The 19,882-nt window shown below is 42.9% G+C and overlaps 3 protein-coding genes across 7 annotated transcripts in view; 2 read left to right on the forward strand and 1 right to left on the reverse strand.

Annotated features, from left to right (window-relative positions):
- Window positions 1–2,972, reverse strand: part of cdc42l (cell division cycle 42, like) — an 8,772-nt gene extending 5,800 nt beyond the window's left edge. Inside the window, exon 1 of the mRNA XM_076280121.1 lies at window positions 2,878–2,972. The gene's annotated coding sequence lies outside the window, so the exon portion shown is untranslated. The remainder of the gene's footprint in view (window positions 1–2,877) is intronic.
- Window positions 2,973–3,148: 176 nt separating this feature from the next.
- mlf2 (myeloid leukemia factor 2) lies at window positions 3,149–8,341 on the forward strand. 4 transcript variants are annotated; one of them, XM_076280117.1, is made up of 8 exons: window positions 3,149–4,029; window positions 4,259–4,367; window positions 4,814–4,855; window positions 4,968–5,027; window positions 5,160–5,288; window positions 5,479–5,719; window positions 6,143–6,372; window positions 7,851–8,341. In XM_076280117.1, exons 1-7 carry the CDS (start codon window positions 3,986–3,988, stop codon window positions 6,367–6,369), a joined length of 852 nt encoding a protein of 283 aa, XP_076136232.1. In that variant the 5' UTR covers window positions 3,149–3,985; the 3' UTR covers window positions 6,370–6,372; window positions 7,851–8,341. The 4 variants fall into 4 exon arrangements, with proteins under 4 accessions (XP_076136232.1, XP_076136234.1, XP_076136233.1 ...); XM_076280119.1 differs by having other exon boundaries at window positions 5,479–5,638; XM_076280118.1 differs by having other exon boundaries at window positions 4,968–5,021.
- Window positions 8,342–11,486: 3,145 nt separating this feature from the next.
- LOC143118327 (gamma-enolase-like) lies at window positions 11,487–19,755 on the forward strand. 2 transcript variants are annotated; one of them, XM_076279402.1, is made up of 11 exons: window positions 11,487–11,571; window positions 12,072–12,167; window positions 13,132–13,190; window positions 13,466–13,535; window positions 14,122–14,255; window positions 14,435–14,657; window positions 15,137–15,334; window positions 17,153–17,354; window positions 18,225–18,333; window positions 19,128–19,186; window positions 19,631–19,755. In XM_076279402.1, the coding sequence occupies exons 1-11, from the start codon at window positions 11,487–11,489 to the stop codon at window positions 19,698–19,700; spliced, it is 1,305 nt and encodes a 434-aa protein (XP_076135517.1). In that variant the 3' UTR covers window positions 19,701–19,755. The 2 variants fall into 2 exon arrangements, with proteins under 2 accessions (XP_076135517.1, XP_076135518.1); XM_076279403.1 differs by lacking the exons at window positions 13,132–13,190; window positions 13,466–13,535.
- The last annotated feature ends 127 nt before the right edge of the window (window positions 19,756–19,882 follow it).

The raw sequence follows: 19,882 nt of genomic DNA on the forward strand, positions 1-19,882 counted from the left end.
CTGTTATTCCCTTTTTCATATGTTATTCCATCTAATGGCATTGCACAACGGTAATTATAATCATATGAACATAAATCTATGCATTAGTATTGGGGATGCACGATAAATCGGCGACCGATATAATATTGGCCGATAAGTGAAAAAATAAGCATATTATTATTGTTCCGATAACAGAATTTCAGCCGATAATTTGGGCCGATATTTTAAAAGCCCGAATTTCCCAACTATGTAAGGCCCGTCCTACTTGAGCTTGGTTGGCTACTTCTTCCTCAAATAATGTCAGCTGTGTGGATGTATTTCACCATTGTAACAAGATCTGCGTTGAATCTGTGGAGCCCAAAATCCTCTCGTGAATGATCCTCGGTTTAACCTAAGCAGAACGGAGCTCAGCCTACCCAGAGCCAATTGTCTTCTTGTGCTGTTGTGTTGGCACTTTACCACGCTATTATATTTGCATTTCGTTCGCTTGGGTGTTTGGAATACTACCGAAAAATATGTTGTGAACGGTTCATATGTTATAACCATTACCATTCCTGCTTCAGCTCCAGACTGGTCATTATAAGTTATTGACCTTCGGGGCTAACCCCTTTCACTTCTGCTGCAGCAGGTTGGGCACAACAGAGTAGGCCCACAGACAGGATACAGGAGAAGACAGTCCGAGGAGAGGAGTTACAGATTTATTCAATTATCCGCAGTTGAAACTATACACGAACTCTGATTTGGTCGCTAGCTTTTTCCCAGTTTCTAGCCGTTTATCTGCGTTTAGTGTTTACTCCAGCCCACACATAGGCCTAGGCTACTGCTTTTGTGTTGACTGCTGTATCATTGAGGACTTAGGAGTTCTGTCTGTCATTGGTGGTAGGTAAAATTACTGCAATGAAATTATGCTTATTAAATGCTGTCCCCATTTTTTTTTTTTTCTTCAAGAGTGATATCGGTTATCGTATCGGCCACAACAAACCGATAAATATTGGTAGTTAATTAATCTATTGGTTGTAGACTGGCTACTGACAAGTGAAAACATTCATTTCCGCATACTTGACCGATAAATTAGTATTGGTTATCATTGTCGATCCTAAAATTAATAAATCCAGATAGTGTGGCCAACATTTAGCAAATTGCGGTTTTTACTTAAAACATGGATGTGCAACATTTGCATGTTTCTTTTAATGTTGTCCTTGTGTGGCTATTATCATGATTATCATGAAAACACTTCTTAAACCAAATCAACTGCACCCTAACTAAGTTAAGGCACCTTTTAAGTGGATGAGTCTTTGGATGAGTGTACAGTAATTACAGTATCAGTTTAACTACCAATATAAGCTCCTTTTCTCACTCACCCCATGTCACCTTCTATTCCTGCACCGATGCTAATGTTACCATATAAGCCAACATCTATGTTGAAGTGAAGTGTACATGGAAGTGTAGTATTGGTATGGTGTTACAACATTAAATGTCCCACCAACAACTGATGGGAACAATAGTTAGTGGGAACATCTGCAAGTGATTGTTTTAGACAGGGGTGAGTGTTGGATTGTAGAACATCAATAAATGTCTTTCTCTTAGGGGAACATTTTGAGAATAATTGAATATTGGGGGGAGGGGGCATGTCCCCCTCAAAGTATATTATGATTATGGCCTTGAGTTGGTCATAGTGAGTCATTTGAACGTCATAGGACAGGTAGGCTACATAAACTTGAGATAGAACGTTACATAAGATGAGGGTAAGTAACCGAGTTAGGAAATGCAACAACTCCGTCCATGAAAAACATTATTATCTCTGTAAATGTTATGTAGACTTATGTAGTTAATTAATCTATCGGTCGTAGACTGGCGTGCTATTGACAAGTGAAAACATTTACTTCCGCATACTTGACGTTACACCCCGAGACAAGCACATACAACTAAATTCTCGGGTCTGGCTGTTGAGTGCCGTTGTATGAATGCCTGGCCAGGACGCTAGCTGGCCAAAGTTTTACACAATTTTGATTATCAGCTCCCCATATAACTAAACGTTAAAGCTGATATAACGCTAAAACTGGGGTCAATAAGTAAGCGTTGAAATAAACCAACAACTTCATACGAATTCAGTTTTGATTTGGTCAATTAGGTAAGTCATCAGTAATTAAATACTCTCTTACGTCGTTATATTCAAGCTAACTTAATTGTCATCTAACATGATGCTTTATCAATCAGCAAGTTAACTTGAGAGCTTGTAAACTAGTCAGTTAACGTTAACTACAGATATGAGCCATAACGTTAGTGAGAAATTCCCTCGTTAACTTGGATTATAACGTGCTGCTTGGTTAATGGAAAGGTAATCGTTGGATTTCATCATGTTCAAGTCTTTACCAACAATTCCTGCTAATGTTATAACGTTATAAGCGAAACTTGAAGCGTGGGAAAAAAAACACCAAAATGAATTGACACAGTGATTAAGTTAACTTAGCTGACCAAATTAACGAGTAGGCTACGTTATCTGGTTAGCTTTAGCGAACAATCCAATGGCAGAATCGTCAACTCCTTGCTACTCATATTGCTGTATTATATTCCTAGCTCGTTAATGTTCTAAATCTCGTTATATTAAATTAATACTGCCGTGGCTGGCAAACATGACATGCCAAGTAAAAGAAACAAGGCGATGTGCTAGCTAGCTAGCTGGCTAATTATTTCAAACCATTTTGGGACTTGAAAGCAGGGAGAGGCAGGTTGAACACGAAACGAAGGTACACAAACACTATATTAAACTCTTCACTAACGACCAAAGGTGGTGAAAATCACTTATTGATTATGATCAAACACATTGTTAAACATCACAATCAATGTTTAATTGAGAATAATGACAAAGAACACATATTTTCAGGCTTAAAAACTCACCGTTTCTCTCCGGCAACTAGGCGTTGGTTACGTCCGGGTTTGCAACTGCGGCTGCTCTGCGTATTGACGTAGTAGACACAAGCGCACAGCGCAGCATTTTTTTTTGTCAGAAAGTCACTGGAGCAGCAGAATGCTGTCAATGCAGTACAACATATTTTAGTACTTAGTTGTTTTCCTCTCAAATCAACAAGATTCCACAATGTTCAGCACTGCGAAAAGAAACCTATCTATCATTTTAACATAACAGTTGTTATAAATAATCACAACATAGACTGTCACCTTATGCGTCACCTCCGGTTGCTCAAGGGTTAAAAACATCCCCCTCTCTCATTCCTTAGTACTGTCGTTTTGTTTTGTACTAAGACATTTGATGAGGAAAAAATCACTCTCTCAAGTATATCTGTTTTAAGATATGTGGTCATATGTGACAGTTATGAATAGGTGATATTTCGAATAGCATTTATTATAGACGTCCACCTGATCAACTGCACTATTTACGCTTTCCTCCTGACGCAGCACTGGCTTCCTTTGTCACTTCGACTTCCGTTTTCACGTGCAGTCAACTGAGAAGAAGAGATGTTTTGCTCATGAAAATTTAGGGTTCAGGCAAGGAGTTGTATCGTTTACAACGTTTGGAACAGTCAGCCACCTGCTTCGATTTGCTTAGACTTCAAATAAAACGAGCAAACCCGACTCCTTTGTGTGCAAGATGTTGCACGCTAGCTGACCTTATCAGAAGTTGTTTGCTAATATTTGCTAGCTTGTTTTGTAGCTAACAAACTGCTCAAAGGCGAAGTGTGGATTCATTTGATGTTCACCTGGACACTTATGTTACCGGTCATCTGATCAGTTATTTCATCAGTGAGAAGCATACGGTGTGATTTTACAGGTAGTGTGGGTCTCCGTCAAATTTAGACGATATAGTTGGATAGTTAGCTAATTAGCATTTGACAGCTGGTTGGCTGTCTCACTGTTTCTCGTTGGTCAGTGACGGGTAGGTGTGGAAGAAAGTGGGTGATACATTAGCTAAGGTAGTTGGCATCATACCTAGCCAACATTGACTCGTCGGACTGAAGGATTCCTACCTTGATTAGTGTGCTAAACCAACATGTTTCGATACCTGGGTGATGCTGAAGAAAGCCCCTTCATGATGTGAGTAGCCCACCATATCTTCTCAATTGGTACTAACTAACTAACTGCTGGTTATGTGAGTATTGTAAGTACATGGTCTGAGATACTGTAGTGCTTTTACTGACCAATGTTTTGTATGGAACGTGTCTTGAACGTTACAAAACACATGGAACACATTAGCAATAAGATGGCACATCTGAAGTCGTTCATCAATCTTTGTCCACGTGTCTTGTCTTCTCTGTTATCCCAGGGATCCGTTCTCAGCACATAGGCAGCAGATGAGAACCCTGTTTGATCCATTCGGTTTTGAGCCTTTTCCCCTCGCTACCCAGATGCATCAGCCGCGAAGACCTATCCAGGTACCATACCTGTTCAACGCCTTTATTAGATGCAGTATTCCTGCAACCTTCCAGCCAGTCTCAACTTCTGTGTTGAAGTACCTTTGCGTGAATAGTAAGCTACTGAAACAGACTGTGATATTGAGTGGTCAGATTAACAAACTTTGGTTCAATGCCTATGGTTGCTGTGATACATTTTTTTGACTACAACGTCTCATTTGCGCTCGACAGGTGCTAAACCACTTATTGATGATCATGAAATGTAAACAAATTCCCAGTTCTTACTTGAATTTTAGGACACCGACACATGAACTCTTGGATAACATCAATGATGAATATTGTGGCTACGCCCGAGTCGCTTAGTGAACTCCAAGACAAGGTGCAATGTGTGGCTTTATGCGTGTGTAGTGTGTGCAGTCTTTAATGGCTTCCTGTCTGTTCCGCTTTCCCCCAATGCCACTCCACAGCCCCAGGCAACAGCTCTTGCCCCCTTCGGAATGATGGGGATGGTGAGTACAATTTCCTGTTTTGCATGTTCATGCTCAGTCCGAGTTCTAGTGTCGCTCTGTGGCAAAGGCTCATGGGAGGACTAACTGACTTTGCTGTTCTCTCTGTTTAAAGGGTGGAGGCTTCATGGACATGTTTGACATGATGGGTGGAATGATGGAGAATATGGTAGATGTTAGTTTTCTGATTCCACTCGCACAAAACAGCTGACACTTGCCATATTGATGGCATTATTTCAAAGTCTAATGTTTATGTCTTGTATTTGCTCATTTGTTTATGTGCATATGTTTGTCCTCCATCCCTCAGGAGAGGATGTCTGGTTCCCCGAACTGCCAGACCTTCTCGTCTTCCACAGTGATCTCCTACTCCTCACTGGACCAGGGAGCCCCCAAAGTCTTCCAGCAAACCAGTGAAGTCAGAACTGCACCAGGGGGAGTAAGTATGGCACTCCAGTTCAAAACAACACCATGCACTTGACTACGACTGTGACTACGAAGCTAAGCTCATGACTGAAATGCTGCATGCACTCTCCACCCACAAATAAGGGCGCAGAACATAAATGAACAAGACACTGCAGGAGGATGAGCCTTTAGGATTTGTCATCTCTGGCGTGTGTGTATTATAGATCCGCGAGACACGTCAGTCGATGCGGGACAGTGAGAGTGGGTTGGAGCGCATGGCTATTGGCCACCACATTGGGGAGCGAGCACACCTGATGGAACGCTCCCGAAACCGACGCACGGGCGATCGCGAGGAGCGGCAGGACTACATCAACCTGGACGAGAGTGAGTCATGGCAGAGTAACAGAGTACAAGAGGGGATTAGAGTGGAAGGTGCTTCACCTGAATCAGATTTGATTTGCCCAAGTGAGTTAAGTACACACATGGAGTTTGGTTCCAGCTGGTGGTGTCGTTCTAGCAGCACAAAGAAATATATATATATATATATATACATACATACATACAACATATAAATCAAATACTATACAGGAAATATATAAATTATTGGTGACTGGATTGCATTGAAAACTTTCTCTCTGTAGGACTTTGAAAAGTGACCTTTGTAAATTGTAAATTGTACATTTAAGATATAGGATATAAGGATATAGGATATATTAACCTGTTACATGTATATGGCTTAGACATTCCCAAAAAGTATAAAAAGAAATGTGTCCATATGAAATCATTCAGATGTTTTTGAAAAGTTATCAAAGCCTGATCCTGACTTGTGTGTACCCCCCCAACCCCCCCCCCCCCCACCCTTGTTTTCCATGTGCCTACCTGTGGCAGGTGATGCAGCGGCGTTTGATGAGGAGTGGAGGAGAGGAGTGGGGCGCTATGCTCCCCCCGGCACCCGCAGCATTGACTACGGGCGAGACAGGAGGGCTGGAGCTGGCCAACAGCTGGCCCTTACTGCCCCCCCAAGCTCTGCCTCGCCGCCTGCTCCCCGACATGAGTCCCCACGCCACCACCACCACCACCAGCGGCCCCAATCACGCCCCCGTTATGACTGGTGAAAGGTATGTCCGAGGCTAAGCAAACTCCACCATGTCCACACAAGTGTTTATACTCATTTCGGAAATGTATAGGTCTGGTCTTTGGAATGTTGTGTAGCCAGTTTTGATTGTAAACATAACCAACATACATAAGTAAAGTAAAACATGCACACTTACACGTGCAATTGCATTCTGTTATTGGTACTGCACCAAACAAATGTTGCAACAATGTTGCTGTGTCTTTGTGTTGCTTGGCAAGCAGTTTGCTGAAGAACTACTTTGTTTGGTGGAAAAATGGAGATTTAAATATCAAAGTTATTGCAGTTTTGCTTCTGGGGGTTTACTTTATGAAACCTTGCCATTTGTATGTAGTAACCGCTTTAAAAAATCATTAAGCTCTGCGCGACCATGAGTTTCAGTGATTTTAGAACAGCTAAGAGGCCATGTTAGTGGCAACTTGAAGTGGAGCCTCCTGGGGCTTATTGCTTAAAGCAGAAGTGCTGTATTTTCCACCTAGGTTTTGTTTTTGGATGATAAAAAGACTACATTTTTGTTTGGGACAAAAATAACGTCATCATCAGTTTGGAGGTAGACTGGAAAATGCATTTACAATGAAATAGTATTCTAACTCAGGCTTGAGGGAAATGTTGCTACGTCAAAGTAAATAGCTCCTTTAAGCCACTGACTAGGCTCAAAATATCATTACACATCTATGCTACTACAGAGATGGTCCCTACAGACAAATCAGAATATAAAATATGGTAAATGGTAATATAAAAATGGTAGTGTTTACCTCACACTGCAGTCTGCAGGACTGGGTTCCATCTGCTGGAACTGGGAACATTTCTAGAATTGAAGGGACAATTAATAAATGCTGCAGCCTGCAATAGGCGGTGTAGGCTTGCCTACCAGAAGAGTGAATTACCTAACAGCAGAGTGAACATTCTACAATGGTTCAGTCAAAGCCCAATTCAAAATACAGATGAGAATCAGTGTCACCATAGTCTAGGTGTTCTAGTATAGTATAAGTATATATACTCTTTTGATCCCGTGAGGGGAAATTTGGTCTCTGCATTTATCCCAATCCGTGAATTAGTGAAACACACTCAACACACAGTGTACACACAGTGAGGTGAAGCACACACTAATCCCGGCACAGTGAGCAGCCTGCAACAACAGCGGCGCTCGGGGAGCAGTGAGGGGTTAGGTGCCTTGCTCAAGGGCACTTCAGCCGTGCCTACTGGTCGGGGCTCTAAACGGCAACCCTCCGGTTTCAAGTCCGAAGCGCTAACCAGTAGGCCACGGCTGCCCCCCAATATTCTATATATCGGCTACGGCAGAAATCCAAACTGCCAACTCAGTTTCATTTACATTTACATACATTTTAATGCACACTTTTTGCTATATTATTACTAAGATGCTTTTATGCATAGTGACTCAACAATTATTATAAAGTGAAAGAGTTTCTATTCCTAATTTATTTATTTTTTTGTTCCTCACAGGTTGTGTTTGAAGAAGTCCTTGGAGCTGTGAAAAGAGAGGGGAGAGTAGTAGAGTGAACTAGATGACTGTTCCATAGATTTGGTTTAACTGGACTGTCTGTAAATATAAATATAACTTCATATGCCCATTCACCAGCTCGGATCCATACATACACTTAGGGTTGGACAACAACAACAACAACAACAACATGGCTTTCTAACAACACACACACACACACACACACACACACACACACATATGCAGAGAAACTGTACATAACCTCCTCATAGCACACAAATTCTATAGATGAATACCCAACAACACACTACTCTACACACACATTCACACACACACACACACATACACACACACACACACACACACACACACCTACACCTGCTGTACAGTCCTTATATGTTTATGTAGACACTAGAGTCTGTGGTTTGAATTGTACGCTGTTGTCTAATGAAACTGAAGTATTGATAAGCATTCATTAAAACTTGTAAGGTAATGTGGTTTCATTTGTTTTTTTATTGTGCAAAGGTTTGAGTGACCCTTGGACATGAGATATGTTATAACTTAATAAAATAAAAATAAAGATTTATATCTAGAATACATATAACATCCATAAATATAAAAACATATGCCAAGTATACCTTTATTCTCCACAAATAATGGTCATCAGAAAATGTAGGTAAATTGTAAAGACCAGTTATGTTCCTCCATCAGGCAGCGAGCGTTTGCTATGTTTAGCTCAGACCATTGTGGATAAGATGGTGGCATTCAGCAGCCTAAAGCCATCGCTGAGATCTGTGATGCATTGCATAAGCCCCAGGTCCCTTCGAATTGAATGCAAAGCGCTGCAGCTAAAGGTCATGCCCTGCTGTTGGATAGACTTGACGTTCAGCAAACATTGATCTGTAATCGCCCACTATCCATGCTAACTATGAAAAATTCAGTCAAGTCAGGAGAAAGGCCACCCGGTCGACCCTATCATTTTATTTGTATGTTTATGTTACTTAGCAGACGCATTTATTCAAAATGGCTTACAGCATAGAATAGTCATAAAGAATTACATTAGCATTAAAAGTAACTGTTTACAGTAAAATCAAATAGATGTTCTAATTATAGAATAGACTAATAATGACTATAATAATAGCAAGCCCAACAAAAAAGTAAACATACAAAAACTGAATCAGTAAAAAGAACTAGCTAGTTATATTACATTTTCTTACACAGTCAATAGTCACAAATATAGGTCCAAACTAAGTGGTATGTGTGCGCATATACACATGAAAACAGAGTCTGACCTCCCGCTGTGAGGAACTGTAGATGGTCACCTGACACATGCCTGGAGCGTGACAGTTACAGCCAATCAGATTGGAGCGTGACAGTTACAGCCAATCAGAACGCAGCTCTTTCTCCCTATTCGCTTGGCAAACCTCTGCTTTTGTCCTTTTCCCCGCTACAACCTTGCATCCACCACCACCATTCTTCCTCTACTCTCCTCTTTTCTCCATCTTTCTCTCCATCACTCTTTTCCTCTCACTCTATCCATCTCTCAGTACTCTTTCAGTACTCAGTCATCTGTCAACACTACTGTGTGTCACAAAAGGTCTTGCAAATCTAGTGCAGTCCACAACATAGGACGTAAATGACCCCTCGCCAGAAAAAAGGCTCTCAGATGCTTCAGCATGAGCCACACTGCACTGGATAGCTCATACCTGACCTGTGGCTCATAGCACTTGTTTTCCCACGTCTGAAAAACCCTACCTCCTTATCAGATGATAACTCAGGCCAGACGTTTGATAACCCCGAACCTGTTAAACCCATACTGTGTGTCCCATATATGTGTATGAGGTTGTATGAGTATTATTGTGCCTTCTGTTTGAGAGCAGTTTGTGGCCTTGCAGACATGTGATTCGTCATGCCCTTATCTCACTGTTTCTGCTGTCTAATTAGCTGCTTACATCACAATCAGAGTGGCACGGGATGATGACAGCGTTCAGGCAGGAGTCTGGCAATCTGCGCTGCTAAACCATGCATATTAATTTATGTAAAAGGCGCTTGTTTGCCAATTATAGGCACAGATGCTGCAGCCCAGTGTGCTGTGCTGGGCTGTGCTGACTGAGCGCGCTCAAAGAGAGAAGGGGAGGAGAGGCGAGGAGACGAGAGGAGGACCTGGGGACAGGAGGCTGTTTTCACATGCCACCACACATCAGTGCTCAATGTGTGATGCTCACTGACGTCTCACAGGGTAGGTCTGCTTCCTTATTGTTTGTGTGTGTGTGTGTGTGTGTCAGAGTTTGCTTTGCATCCCCCCTGCCATCATCCTGCTCTCTCTCTCTCTCCCTCCCTCCATTTCTCTCTCTCCCTCTCTGCATCCTCTGATGACTCATGTGTTCCCGCCCCCTCCCCTTCTCCGTCTGTCACACTATGTAACTCTCCCCTCCTCCCCTGTGCCTCTCTCTCTCTCTCTTTCTCTCTCCCTCTCTCTTCCTCTCCCTCATTTGCTCTCACATTCTCCTGCTTTTTCCAAGAAGGCTACACACAGCAAGATCAGGTAATGGGAAAAAGAATGGTCTTCTCTTTCAATTTTGCTCCCTCTCTGTCTCTCTCGCTTTCCCTCTGCCTGTCGCTCTCTGTCTTCCGCCTCACTGTAATTTTAATCTCTCGCGGGGTATTGCACAGGTGGATGGACATATGCTGCCTTGCTGTCCTCTGCTTCTGCTTGTACATAGGCACATTTCAATAGATAGGGTGGTTCTGTGACAGTGCATGCAATTCTTCTATTTTTATTAAACGCATCCGAAGGCACATATGCTAGGTGTTAGTGTGGTGTGTGTGTGTGTGTGTGTGTGTGTGTGTGTGTGTGTGTGTGTGTGTATGTCTGTTCTGGTGAGCCCCGTAGGAGAGCATGTGTCATGCCGTGTTTGTGTCAAATCAGCTCCATGCATCTGTCACCCCCATGATTGCCACTGATTCCAGGCTTTTCCTTTTTACTCTCTGCATATTGGCTCACAGGGCTCATTCCTCTCCTGTTTCTCTCTTTCTGTTGCTTTCACAGCGTTTCATGCACAGCTTTCCAGTAATGTGCCCTTTCTGAGTTGGCATTTTTGGTCAATGTGAGGTTTAATAATTGAGTGATCCCACCCCATGTCTCATTCCATTCCCTCAATATCAACATCTTTCACTGCTCTCTCCATCTCACACCCTCCCTTTCATTGCACACAGCCATGACTGGTGTGAAAAGGAAGTGTGTGTGTGTGTGTGTGTGTGTGTGTGTGTGTGTGTGTGTGTGTGTGTGTGTGTGTTCTTTAGCACAATCTGTCACTTTCGTGTTATGTACACAGAGAATGTGTTTTGATTGAAGTCGGTTGTGTAAATATAGGTATTCCATCTTTATAAACCCCTGGGTGTTTTTAAACGAACAAGCGTTTCACTTTACTCTTATAGCCCTACTTTTAAATGAAAATGACAGCTTGTCAGGTAATGTGTACATATCATAGGTTGTTTTCCTCAGTACATTCGGTAATTCACAAGTAATTTGCTTGTTTTGTGTGTGTGTGTGTGTGTGTGTGTGTGTGTGTGTGTGTGTGTGTGTGTGTGTGTGTGTGTGTGTGTGTGTGTGTGTGTATTTATATGTCATTTGTAGGATGGCTATAGTGAGCATTGTGGCCAGGGAGATCCTGGATTCCAGGGGAAACCCAACAGTGGAAGTGGACCTACAAACTGAGAAAGGTACCAGGCCATGCGATCAATAACCCAGTCGACAGTAACACTGTCAATGAAAGTCAGATAAATGTCATAAAGGGTTTCTGTGCAATGAGACTAATGGACTTCCTTCTGGACATCTGATGTATCAAACTGACTTCAATGGTTCTGTCCTGGCAGCGGGTCAGGAAATGAGGTCCCATTTGCTGATTGGTGGGATGTTGAAGCATTCATTAGCTAATACTCCGAGATGAATTGGAATGGCAGTCCAAGCATTTCATGTTGACAAAAGAGAAAAATATACAAGGGTCTGATAATAATAATAATAACTTCAATTTATATAGCGCCTTTCAAGATACCCAAGGTCGCTTTACAATGAGGGGGGAGGGGGGGTAAGGGGTCCTCACTAGTAACCACCACCATGTGATGGTTTGTGATTTTGACTCGTGTTTGTTACACACACACACACACACACACACACACACACACACACACACACACACACACACTATTCCATGCACTTGCAGGTCTCTTCAGGGCAGCAGTGCCGAGCGGAGCGTCTACAGGAATCTACGAGGCTCTGGAGCTCAGAGATGGTGACAAGAGCCGATTCAAGGGCAAAGGTCAGAGTGCAGAGGTCACATGCCCAGATAGCAGCTGACTCTGGAATGGTTCTGGCCCTGATCCGGTGCCAATGGAGGTGATCCGCAGGATCCAGCACCAGATCAGGTCTAGACCAGCGCCAGAGTAAGTAGCTATATGGTTGATGTTTGGTACGCCTATTTCACACTAGATGAGTTCCGTTTGCATGGAGGCCGTGTTACCTGTCTGTTTTCATTTGACCGATGTTAACAGGTTAGACCACTGACATATGCCACAGGCATGGCTAGAACTGTTCATGTAAATGTTACGCATACCACAAGCAGTGCACACGCAACGCACACACAACGCACACACGACCCACACACGACACACTCAGTGTGTGGATTCACAGAAGGAATCAACAACACACTCTGCACCCACTGTCACACGGTAACTTTAGACATAACACTATCATCATCACATCGCAACAACAACAGAGAACACAACTCAAACACCATCATCAACATCAACATCACTGCAGAGACAAGAAGCAAGACACCGCACTGCCCATGTCCAGTGCAAAACAGTGCAAATCATACCTCAGCAGTCCACAGCTCACTCCTCCCGAGACAGTAGCCGACTCTGGAGCTGATCCAGTGTAGATCCCCACCAGATCCGAGAGACAGTCACTCACTGCCTGGTAGAGTGACCCACTCACTGCTAGGTAGCCACTCACTGCCTGGTAGAGTGATCCACTCATTGCCTGGTAGAGTGATCCACTCACTGCCTGGTAGAGTGACCCACTCATTGCCTGGTAGAGTGATCCACTCATTGCCTGGTAGAGTGACCCACTCATTGCTTGGTAGAGTGATCCACTCACTGCTTGGTAGAATGACCCACTCACTGCTTGGTAGAATGACCCACTCACTGCTTGGTAGAATGACCCACTCACTGCTTGGGCAAAGTCTGTCTTTCCCTCCTTATTCACTTCTTTGTTTGCTTCAGGAGTTCTCAAGGCCGTTGGGCATATCAATGACACCATAGCACCAGCCCTTGTCCAATCAGTAAGTTCAATAAACACGCCATTTACATGATTCTTTACCTAGATTTCCTATCTAATTAAGCTAATATGCTATTAAGTTAATATGCACTTATAAACCAGACTGAAGTGTATATCCAATGGATGTTTTGTTGTGAGACACATGCTTGTTTAGATTTTAGATTAGTTTTACCTCGCCTGAAGCTTCTGAAATAGTTTTTTTTTAGTTTAATTTCCACAGCTAGATTGTACAAGTGCCCTCTGTGAGCGCCTGATTTTCTAATGAGTTGTGGCCTACAGGGCATCAGTGTAGAGGAGCAGGGCAAACTGGACAACATGATGATCGAGATGGACGGCACGGACAACAAATGTGAGTAGTGAAAACTGATGCTTTTAACAGAAAGTACCAATACGCACACATCTGAGAAGTGTGCTTTATACCTCTTAGCCAAAAATACCCCTTGGCCTTGAACAGAAAGTATGAAAGTATGAAATTTAAAAGAGAATTCCAGCGATTTTTCACATAAATCTCGAGGTCACCGAGTACTGTCGGAATGAAACAAAACAAAAAAACAATCGATTCTTCTACCTAGCTCGAGTTGCTGTAGCCAGCAGTTCGAACTGCCAGGCAACTACAATGCTACACTCTGGGGGCATGTTCATTAACACCCATGTTCATGCCCCCAGAGTGTAGCACTGTAGCTGCCTGGCAGCTTTAGCTCTAGTTTTCTGTGTGAAAAATCGCCGGAATTCTCCATTAAGTGTATAACAGATTGCAGTATTTTTTCACTCAAGGTACCTTAATGTCCAAGCCATACATTATTTATGAGATGTTGAAAATAAAAGTTGACATAATATCCATCATATCTGTCATAAACAGTTCCCATTGGGTTGTTTTATCTGTTTTAAGTTTCACTGTGTTACTATATTCCCTTTCTCCAACTTCTCCTTCTTAGCTAAGTTCGGAGCCAATGCTATTTTAGGTGTCTCTTTGGCCATATGCAAAGCTGGTGCAGCACAGAAAGGTGTCCCCCTGTACCGCCATATAGCTGACTTGGCAGGAAACACAGACCTGGTTCTTCCAGTTCCTGTAAGATATAAAATCTCCTGTGTCTTTATTTGAGCTGCGCTTCAAGCATTACACTGAATAACACTGTTGACACATCTGATTCTGTCCAGATCATTCAAATTAAAAGCTTTTATCTGATAATTTACAGCTCTGTTGAGAGAGTTTCTCATTATAACTTATGGTTTCAATTGTTTTCTCAGGCATTTAATGTTATAAATGGAGGCTCCCATGCAGGAAACAAATTAGCTATGCAGGAGTTCATGGTACTTCCTGTTGGAGCGGAGTCATTTCGCGAGGCTCTCCGCATCGGGACGGAGCTATACCACACCCTGAAGGTGGTCATACGTGAGAAGTACGGCCAGGATGCCATCAACGTGGGAGACGAGGGGGGCTTTGCCCCCAACATACTGGAGAACAGCGAGGGTAAGAGACAGGGCAGGGCAGGCATGCTAGAGGTGCCTCTATCTCTTCTCTTGGTAAATGACAAATATTAAATTGTGAACTTTATACAAAAACATCATCTTCACCAGCCTCGGTAACACCAGGCCTATTCTCAGTTGAGAATTGGTCTGGACATCGTTGAATCACCTCCAATTTCCAAGGGTGGAACCAGCGGTGAAATGAAATGTAAATTGGTACATACCGAATCCTTTCCAAAGTGCAAACACATCTTTCCTGCTGTTGTTTACTCTGTTTCAAAGAAAATACACGTCCGCATCATTTTGGTTCCTGGGTTCTTGGTGATTTTGAAAATTGCTGTGAATTGAAGAATTGCCAGACAGAACTGTAGAGGAAACTCTAATGGGCTGACAGGCTACATCTTCACAGCATGTGCAAGTACACATCTTTTTGATGCTGTTTTGTCGTGCTATTTTATCTGTGCTATCCTGTGTCTCACCCAGCTCTGGAGTTGCTGAAGACAGCCATAGAGCAGGCAGGATTCACTGACAAGGTGGTCATTGGGATGGACGTGGCGGCCTCAGAGTTCTACTGTGAGGGGAAATATGACCTGGACTTCAAATCCTCACCCAACCCAGAGCGCCACATCACCGCAGATGAGCTCTCCCAAATCTACCAAGGCTTTGTCAACAACTACCCAGGTAGGCCTAGGGCACAGCAGAGAAGGAGGACATAACGCATCACATAAACTACAGTACATGTGCAGGCAAAAATAAAGATCAGACAAGCATATTGTATTATTAATATTATTATTATTAGTCGTAGTAGTAGTAGTACAGCCTGTAACAGCCTGTTGATTAGCAATACAAACAAATCTGGTCTGTATTTCTGCATCGCAGTCACTAGTCCATCACTCATGTTGCTGTCACTGCGGAATGAGAGTGTGAATGGCAAATGGCAGCCATGTTGAAGGGGACAGGAGCCTTGTTATGGTCTTTTGGGCCCCCACAGTCAACTTCAAGGCAGTGCTGTCACCGTCGACTTCAAGGCACCTAACCCTAACCTTAATCTTAACCTTAACCCTAACCTTAACCCTTGCATAACAATAGTGCCTTCCAGGCAGCGCTGCTTTGAAGTCGACGGTGGGGGCCCAAAAGACCATAGATATTGTTATGGCCAGCTGATGGTTATTGAGCTGGCACAGGTGTCTGTGTTGACAGCCCGGGCCTTTCCATCTGGCCCTGTATTTCACTAAACGTCCCCTCAATATTAACAAGTTCTGATGCTCGGCACTGTGCAGTGTGAGGGAACAGATTGGGATTCTGTCAGAGCTGCTGGTTGGTTCTTAAAGGTACACTATGCAAGATTTTCACCTTAATATAACCTTTATGAAGCCAATTTGATGGTAAACGAACATAGCATAGCCATACAGCATAGCCGTAGTGAGTCGCTAACGAGAGAACCAGCCATGCAACTTCCAGAATAGTCGACCCAAAGAAATCTTGCGAGAATTGTGAAACATTACCTTGCATTTTCATTGTGTACAGGGGGAACAAGCCACGAGAAGAAGGCTATTTACAATGGCAGAGTAAAATATAAATATACCGTGACTCAAGGGGGAGCTCTACAGTCGGCAAAAATACCTGAAACTGCATAGTATACCTTTAAGTTGGAAAGCTGCCGCTCTGCATGTTTTTTAACATCTTTGAATGTGTAGTGCCCTCAGTACAATGTGATTGACTGGAGAAAGAGAGAGAACAAGAAAATTGTGTTTTTTAAAGATTGTTAAGTGTGTTTATTCATAGTTTATTCATAGTTTACACCAGCCACTACACTAGGTGACAGCAGAATGCTGTGAAAATAAGTCTGTGTTCACAAGAATCTCAGAGAGAATAAGTGAGTTTTCTGTTGAAGAAAGACGTAAATGTTCACTTTTGCCCTCATTGAATGTATTGTATGTTTCTACAGAAACAATATTCATTGAATGTGTGGCACCAGAAACATTTAGCCTTTGAGTCTGCTATAAATTCTTTCATATTGTTTTTGTCTTAAGTCATTCCTATTTTAGTTTTATGTATGGATGTAGCTCAGATTATGTAAGGGATAATGTATAGAACGCCAGTCATTATTGGGAAAATAAGTCCCGACAGGGCGAACCAGACCCCGACGCGCAGCGGAGGGGTCTTGTTCCGCCCTGAAGGGACTTATTTTGTATGTCCTAAAAGAATAACTCAATTTATTCTGAATCAAATGTTAGGATCCTAGGATTTAGACCCTTGTATTTGCCCATCTCAGGTTCATTTCTGAGGCCTTTAGTCTTTCTTTCCTGCGGAATCCTAATCCCATGATTTAAAAAAAATCTTTAATCTTTTTAGGGTGTGAGTTTTGAGCATTCTAAGAAAAGATTCAAGGTTCTAAAATTCCATGTTGAATTCAATGAACACAGATATTCTTTAGAATGTTCTTTTTATAACATTCCCATCAAACCAGTGTGATGGCACATGCTTATTCTCTTTCAGTGGTATCTATTGAAGACCCCTTTGACCAGGATGACTGGCCTGCCTGGTCCCAACTTACATCTGCTGTGGGTATCCAAATAGTTGGGGATGACCTGACAGTGACCAACCCTCGACGGATTCAACGCGCCATAGAGGAACGTGCCTGCAACTGCCTGCTCCTCAAAGTCAATCAGATTGGTTCTGTAACAGAGGCCATAAAGGCGTAAGTGTTCTTGCCCTATAGCGCAACTTTTACAGCGTCAACCACGCCACAATTCCTATTCATCACATATACATTCGGTGCATCATGAATGCCTTCCATTGTTACTGTAAGTCACTCTTGATAATACAGTCCGCTGATTCGTTTAATTTATCAACAACTTGAAATGTTCTGAGTTAGAACAGCTATTCATCATTACAGGGCTGTCTGAATAGAAGGAACTGCAATAACAGAGTTGATAGGGCATAATTCCAGCACTGGAATAGTGGAGCACTCTGGGTGATGAACTGTCTGCCTTCACCTTTTTTTTTACAAGTGTTTTAATAACAAGATATTTTATACAACTGCATGTACTTCAGTTAAATGGGCTGTCTTCAAGGCGAAGAATTTTAGTGTGCAGTTTTCATTTTAGTAGGCTACTATAAGAGTTTCATACAGTTGAATAATTCATATAAATCAATACAGTCTGTGACTCAGGAACAGAGGAGACCCAGGTCTGGCCAGCATCTGAACTTGATGCGCTGGATTAGAAAAGAGAGTAAAGACGATCAGGTTTGGGCCTGAGGGGACAGCTAGAGGACACTGGTCTTTATCTGGTCAGATTGCACTGTCCCCACTGTGTGTGTGTGTGTGTGTGTGTGTGTGTGTGTGTGTGTGTGTGTGTGTGTGTGTGTGTGTGTGTGTGTGTGTGTGTGTGTGTGTGTGTGTGTGTGTGTGTGAGAGTGTGTGTGTGTGTGTGTGTGTGTGTGTGTGTGTGTGTGTGTGTGTGTGTCTGTGCGTGTGTGTGTCTGTGTGTCTGTGTGTCTGTGTGTGTGTGTCTGTGTGTGTGTGTTTGAAACTGCATGAATGACTGTGTGTGTCTCCCTTTCTCAGCTGTAAGCTGGCACAGGAGAACGGCTGGGGAGTGATGGTCAGCCATCGTTCAGGGGAGACTGAGGACACCTTCATTGCTGACCTGGTGGTGGGACTGTGCACCGGACAGGTAAATGGGCCATAGTATGTGAATGATGGACTGAGGTAGTTACAGTACACCACTTATGCATTAAAGATGACATAAAATGTAAAACTGTTTGTAAAAATGTAAACCCTGGCTTTGTTTAATAAAGAGAGTTCTGTGCAAGGCCACAAAACTACCGTGAACAGGAAACACGGTTATCTCCTCCATCATATGTAAATCTCATACTTTTAAATGACCACTTAAAAAAACGGGTGAATCTGAACAAAGACCCTCCCTCTGATTGCAGCCCCCCTCCACATGTTATGTTACTAAAAGACTTAAAGTTCAGGAAGAAGTTGCTGGAGCATATTGTGAATAGTCTTCGGACTGCAAGGCAACCAATCAGCGTAAAGCTCTCTTAATTATTCATGTGGATGCCAGCTAACCATGAGGGGTTGCTCCCCAGGCCCACCCAATTATAGAGTTGTAAATGGGCTTGTACAATAGCACCTGAGCATGTTTTTGACAGACCAAAGTTGCATAGGTCCTATGTTAACATCAGAGAACATGGTAAAAAAACTCTGTTCATCCATTCTGTCCTTTTCAGGGTACAGATGGGAACTTTGCTGCCCCCTACTGATTTTATTAGAGAATGGCATTACTCGCTATTGCAGATATTGCCATGGAATGCAGCTGAGCTCGCCTGCTCATCATTTAGCCCTGGTTGGGCCATGTTTATCGCTTTTGCTCTTCCTACTGGCCTTTATTCTGGTACTGAGTTATTTCCCTCCCTCCTCTCCTCTCTCTCTTTCTTTGCATCTATTTCTCTTTCTCCTCAGATCAAGACAGGGGCCCCTTGTCGATCTGAACGTCTGGCCAAATATAACCAGCTCATGAGGTCAGTGCTGTGCTGCATGCACTATGTATGAAGTCTTTTTTTATATGACTCATACTAATAGGTATCAGAAGTACTGGATTAGTCTTTAAGAAACCGTGAATTGCATCTGTATACAGGAATGGGAGCTATTGTGCATGCTCTGTGGGAGTGTGTGGATGGCTGTGTGTATGGGGAGGGGGGCAGGTTGAGGATTTTTTTTCTACACCATTTGATAGTGACTGTCATGCATGTTGCAGACAGTTTTGTTTTATATGACGGAATGGTATAAGGGATTTAATTTAAAAAAAAAGATAATCACAAAAAAGGAAAGGGAGCAATTGCATGTTTTATGTTTTGGATTTATGGTCTGGACATACTATGTTTTCTCACCAGTCCTTCTTACCTGACCACTCCACCTCCCATCCTCCCCATCATACCTCCGTTGTTTTTGTATCGTCTTCACAGGATCGAGGAGGAGCTGGGTGACCAAGCTCGTTTCGCTGGACACAACTTCAGAAACCCGAGTGCCATCTGAATGTCATGTTCTCCCAGTGCACCGATATCCAGCAGTCACCACTGCCGACGTGAAGCACTTGCACAGTACAGACAGAGCACCAACAGCTTGGACACACCCAGCAGAATACACAGCATATCAATAATAATAATAGAGCACCGATGGAATAAGACACACTTGATCATAATTATGTACCACTGACA

The sequence above is a fragment of the Alosa pseudoharengus genome, unplaced genomic scaffold (genome assembly GCF_046254945.1).
Source record: "Alosa pseudoharengus isolate Yale_2024_CS ecotype anadromous, Long Island Sound unplaced genomic scaffold, YU_APseudo_1.1 YU_APseudo_1.1_scf_12, whole genome shotgun sequence".
Lineage (NCBI taxonomy): Eukaryota > Metazoa > Chordata > Actinopteri > Clupeiformes > Clupeidae > Alosa > Alosa pseudoharengus.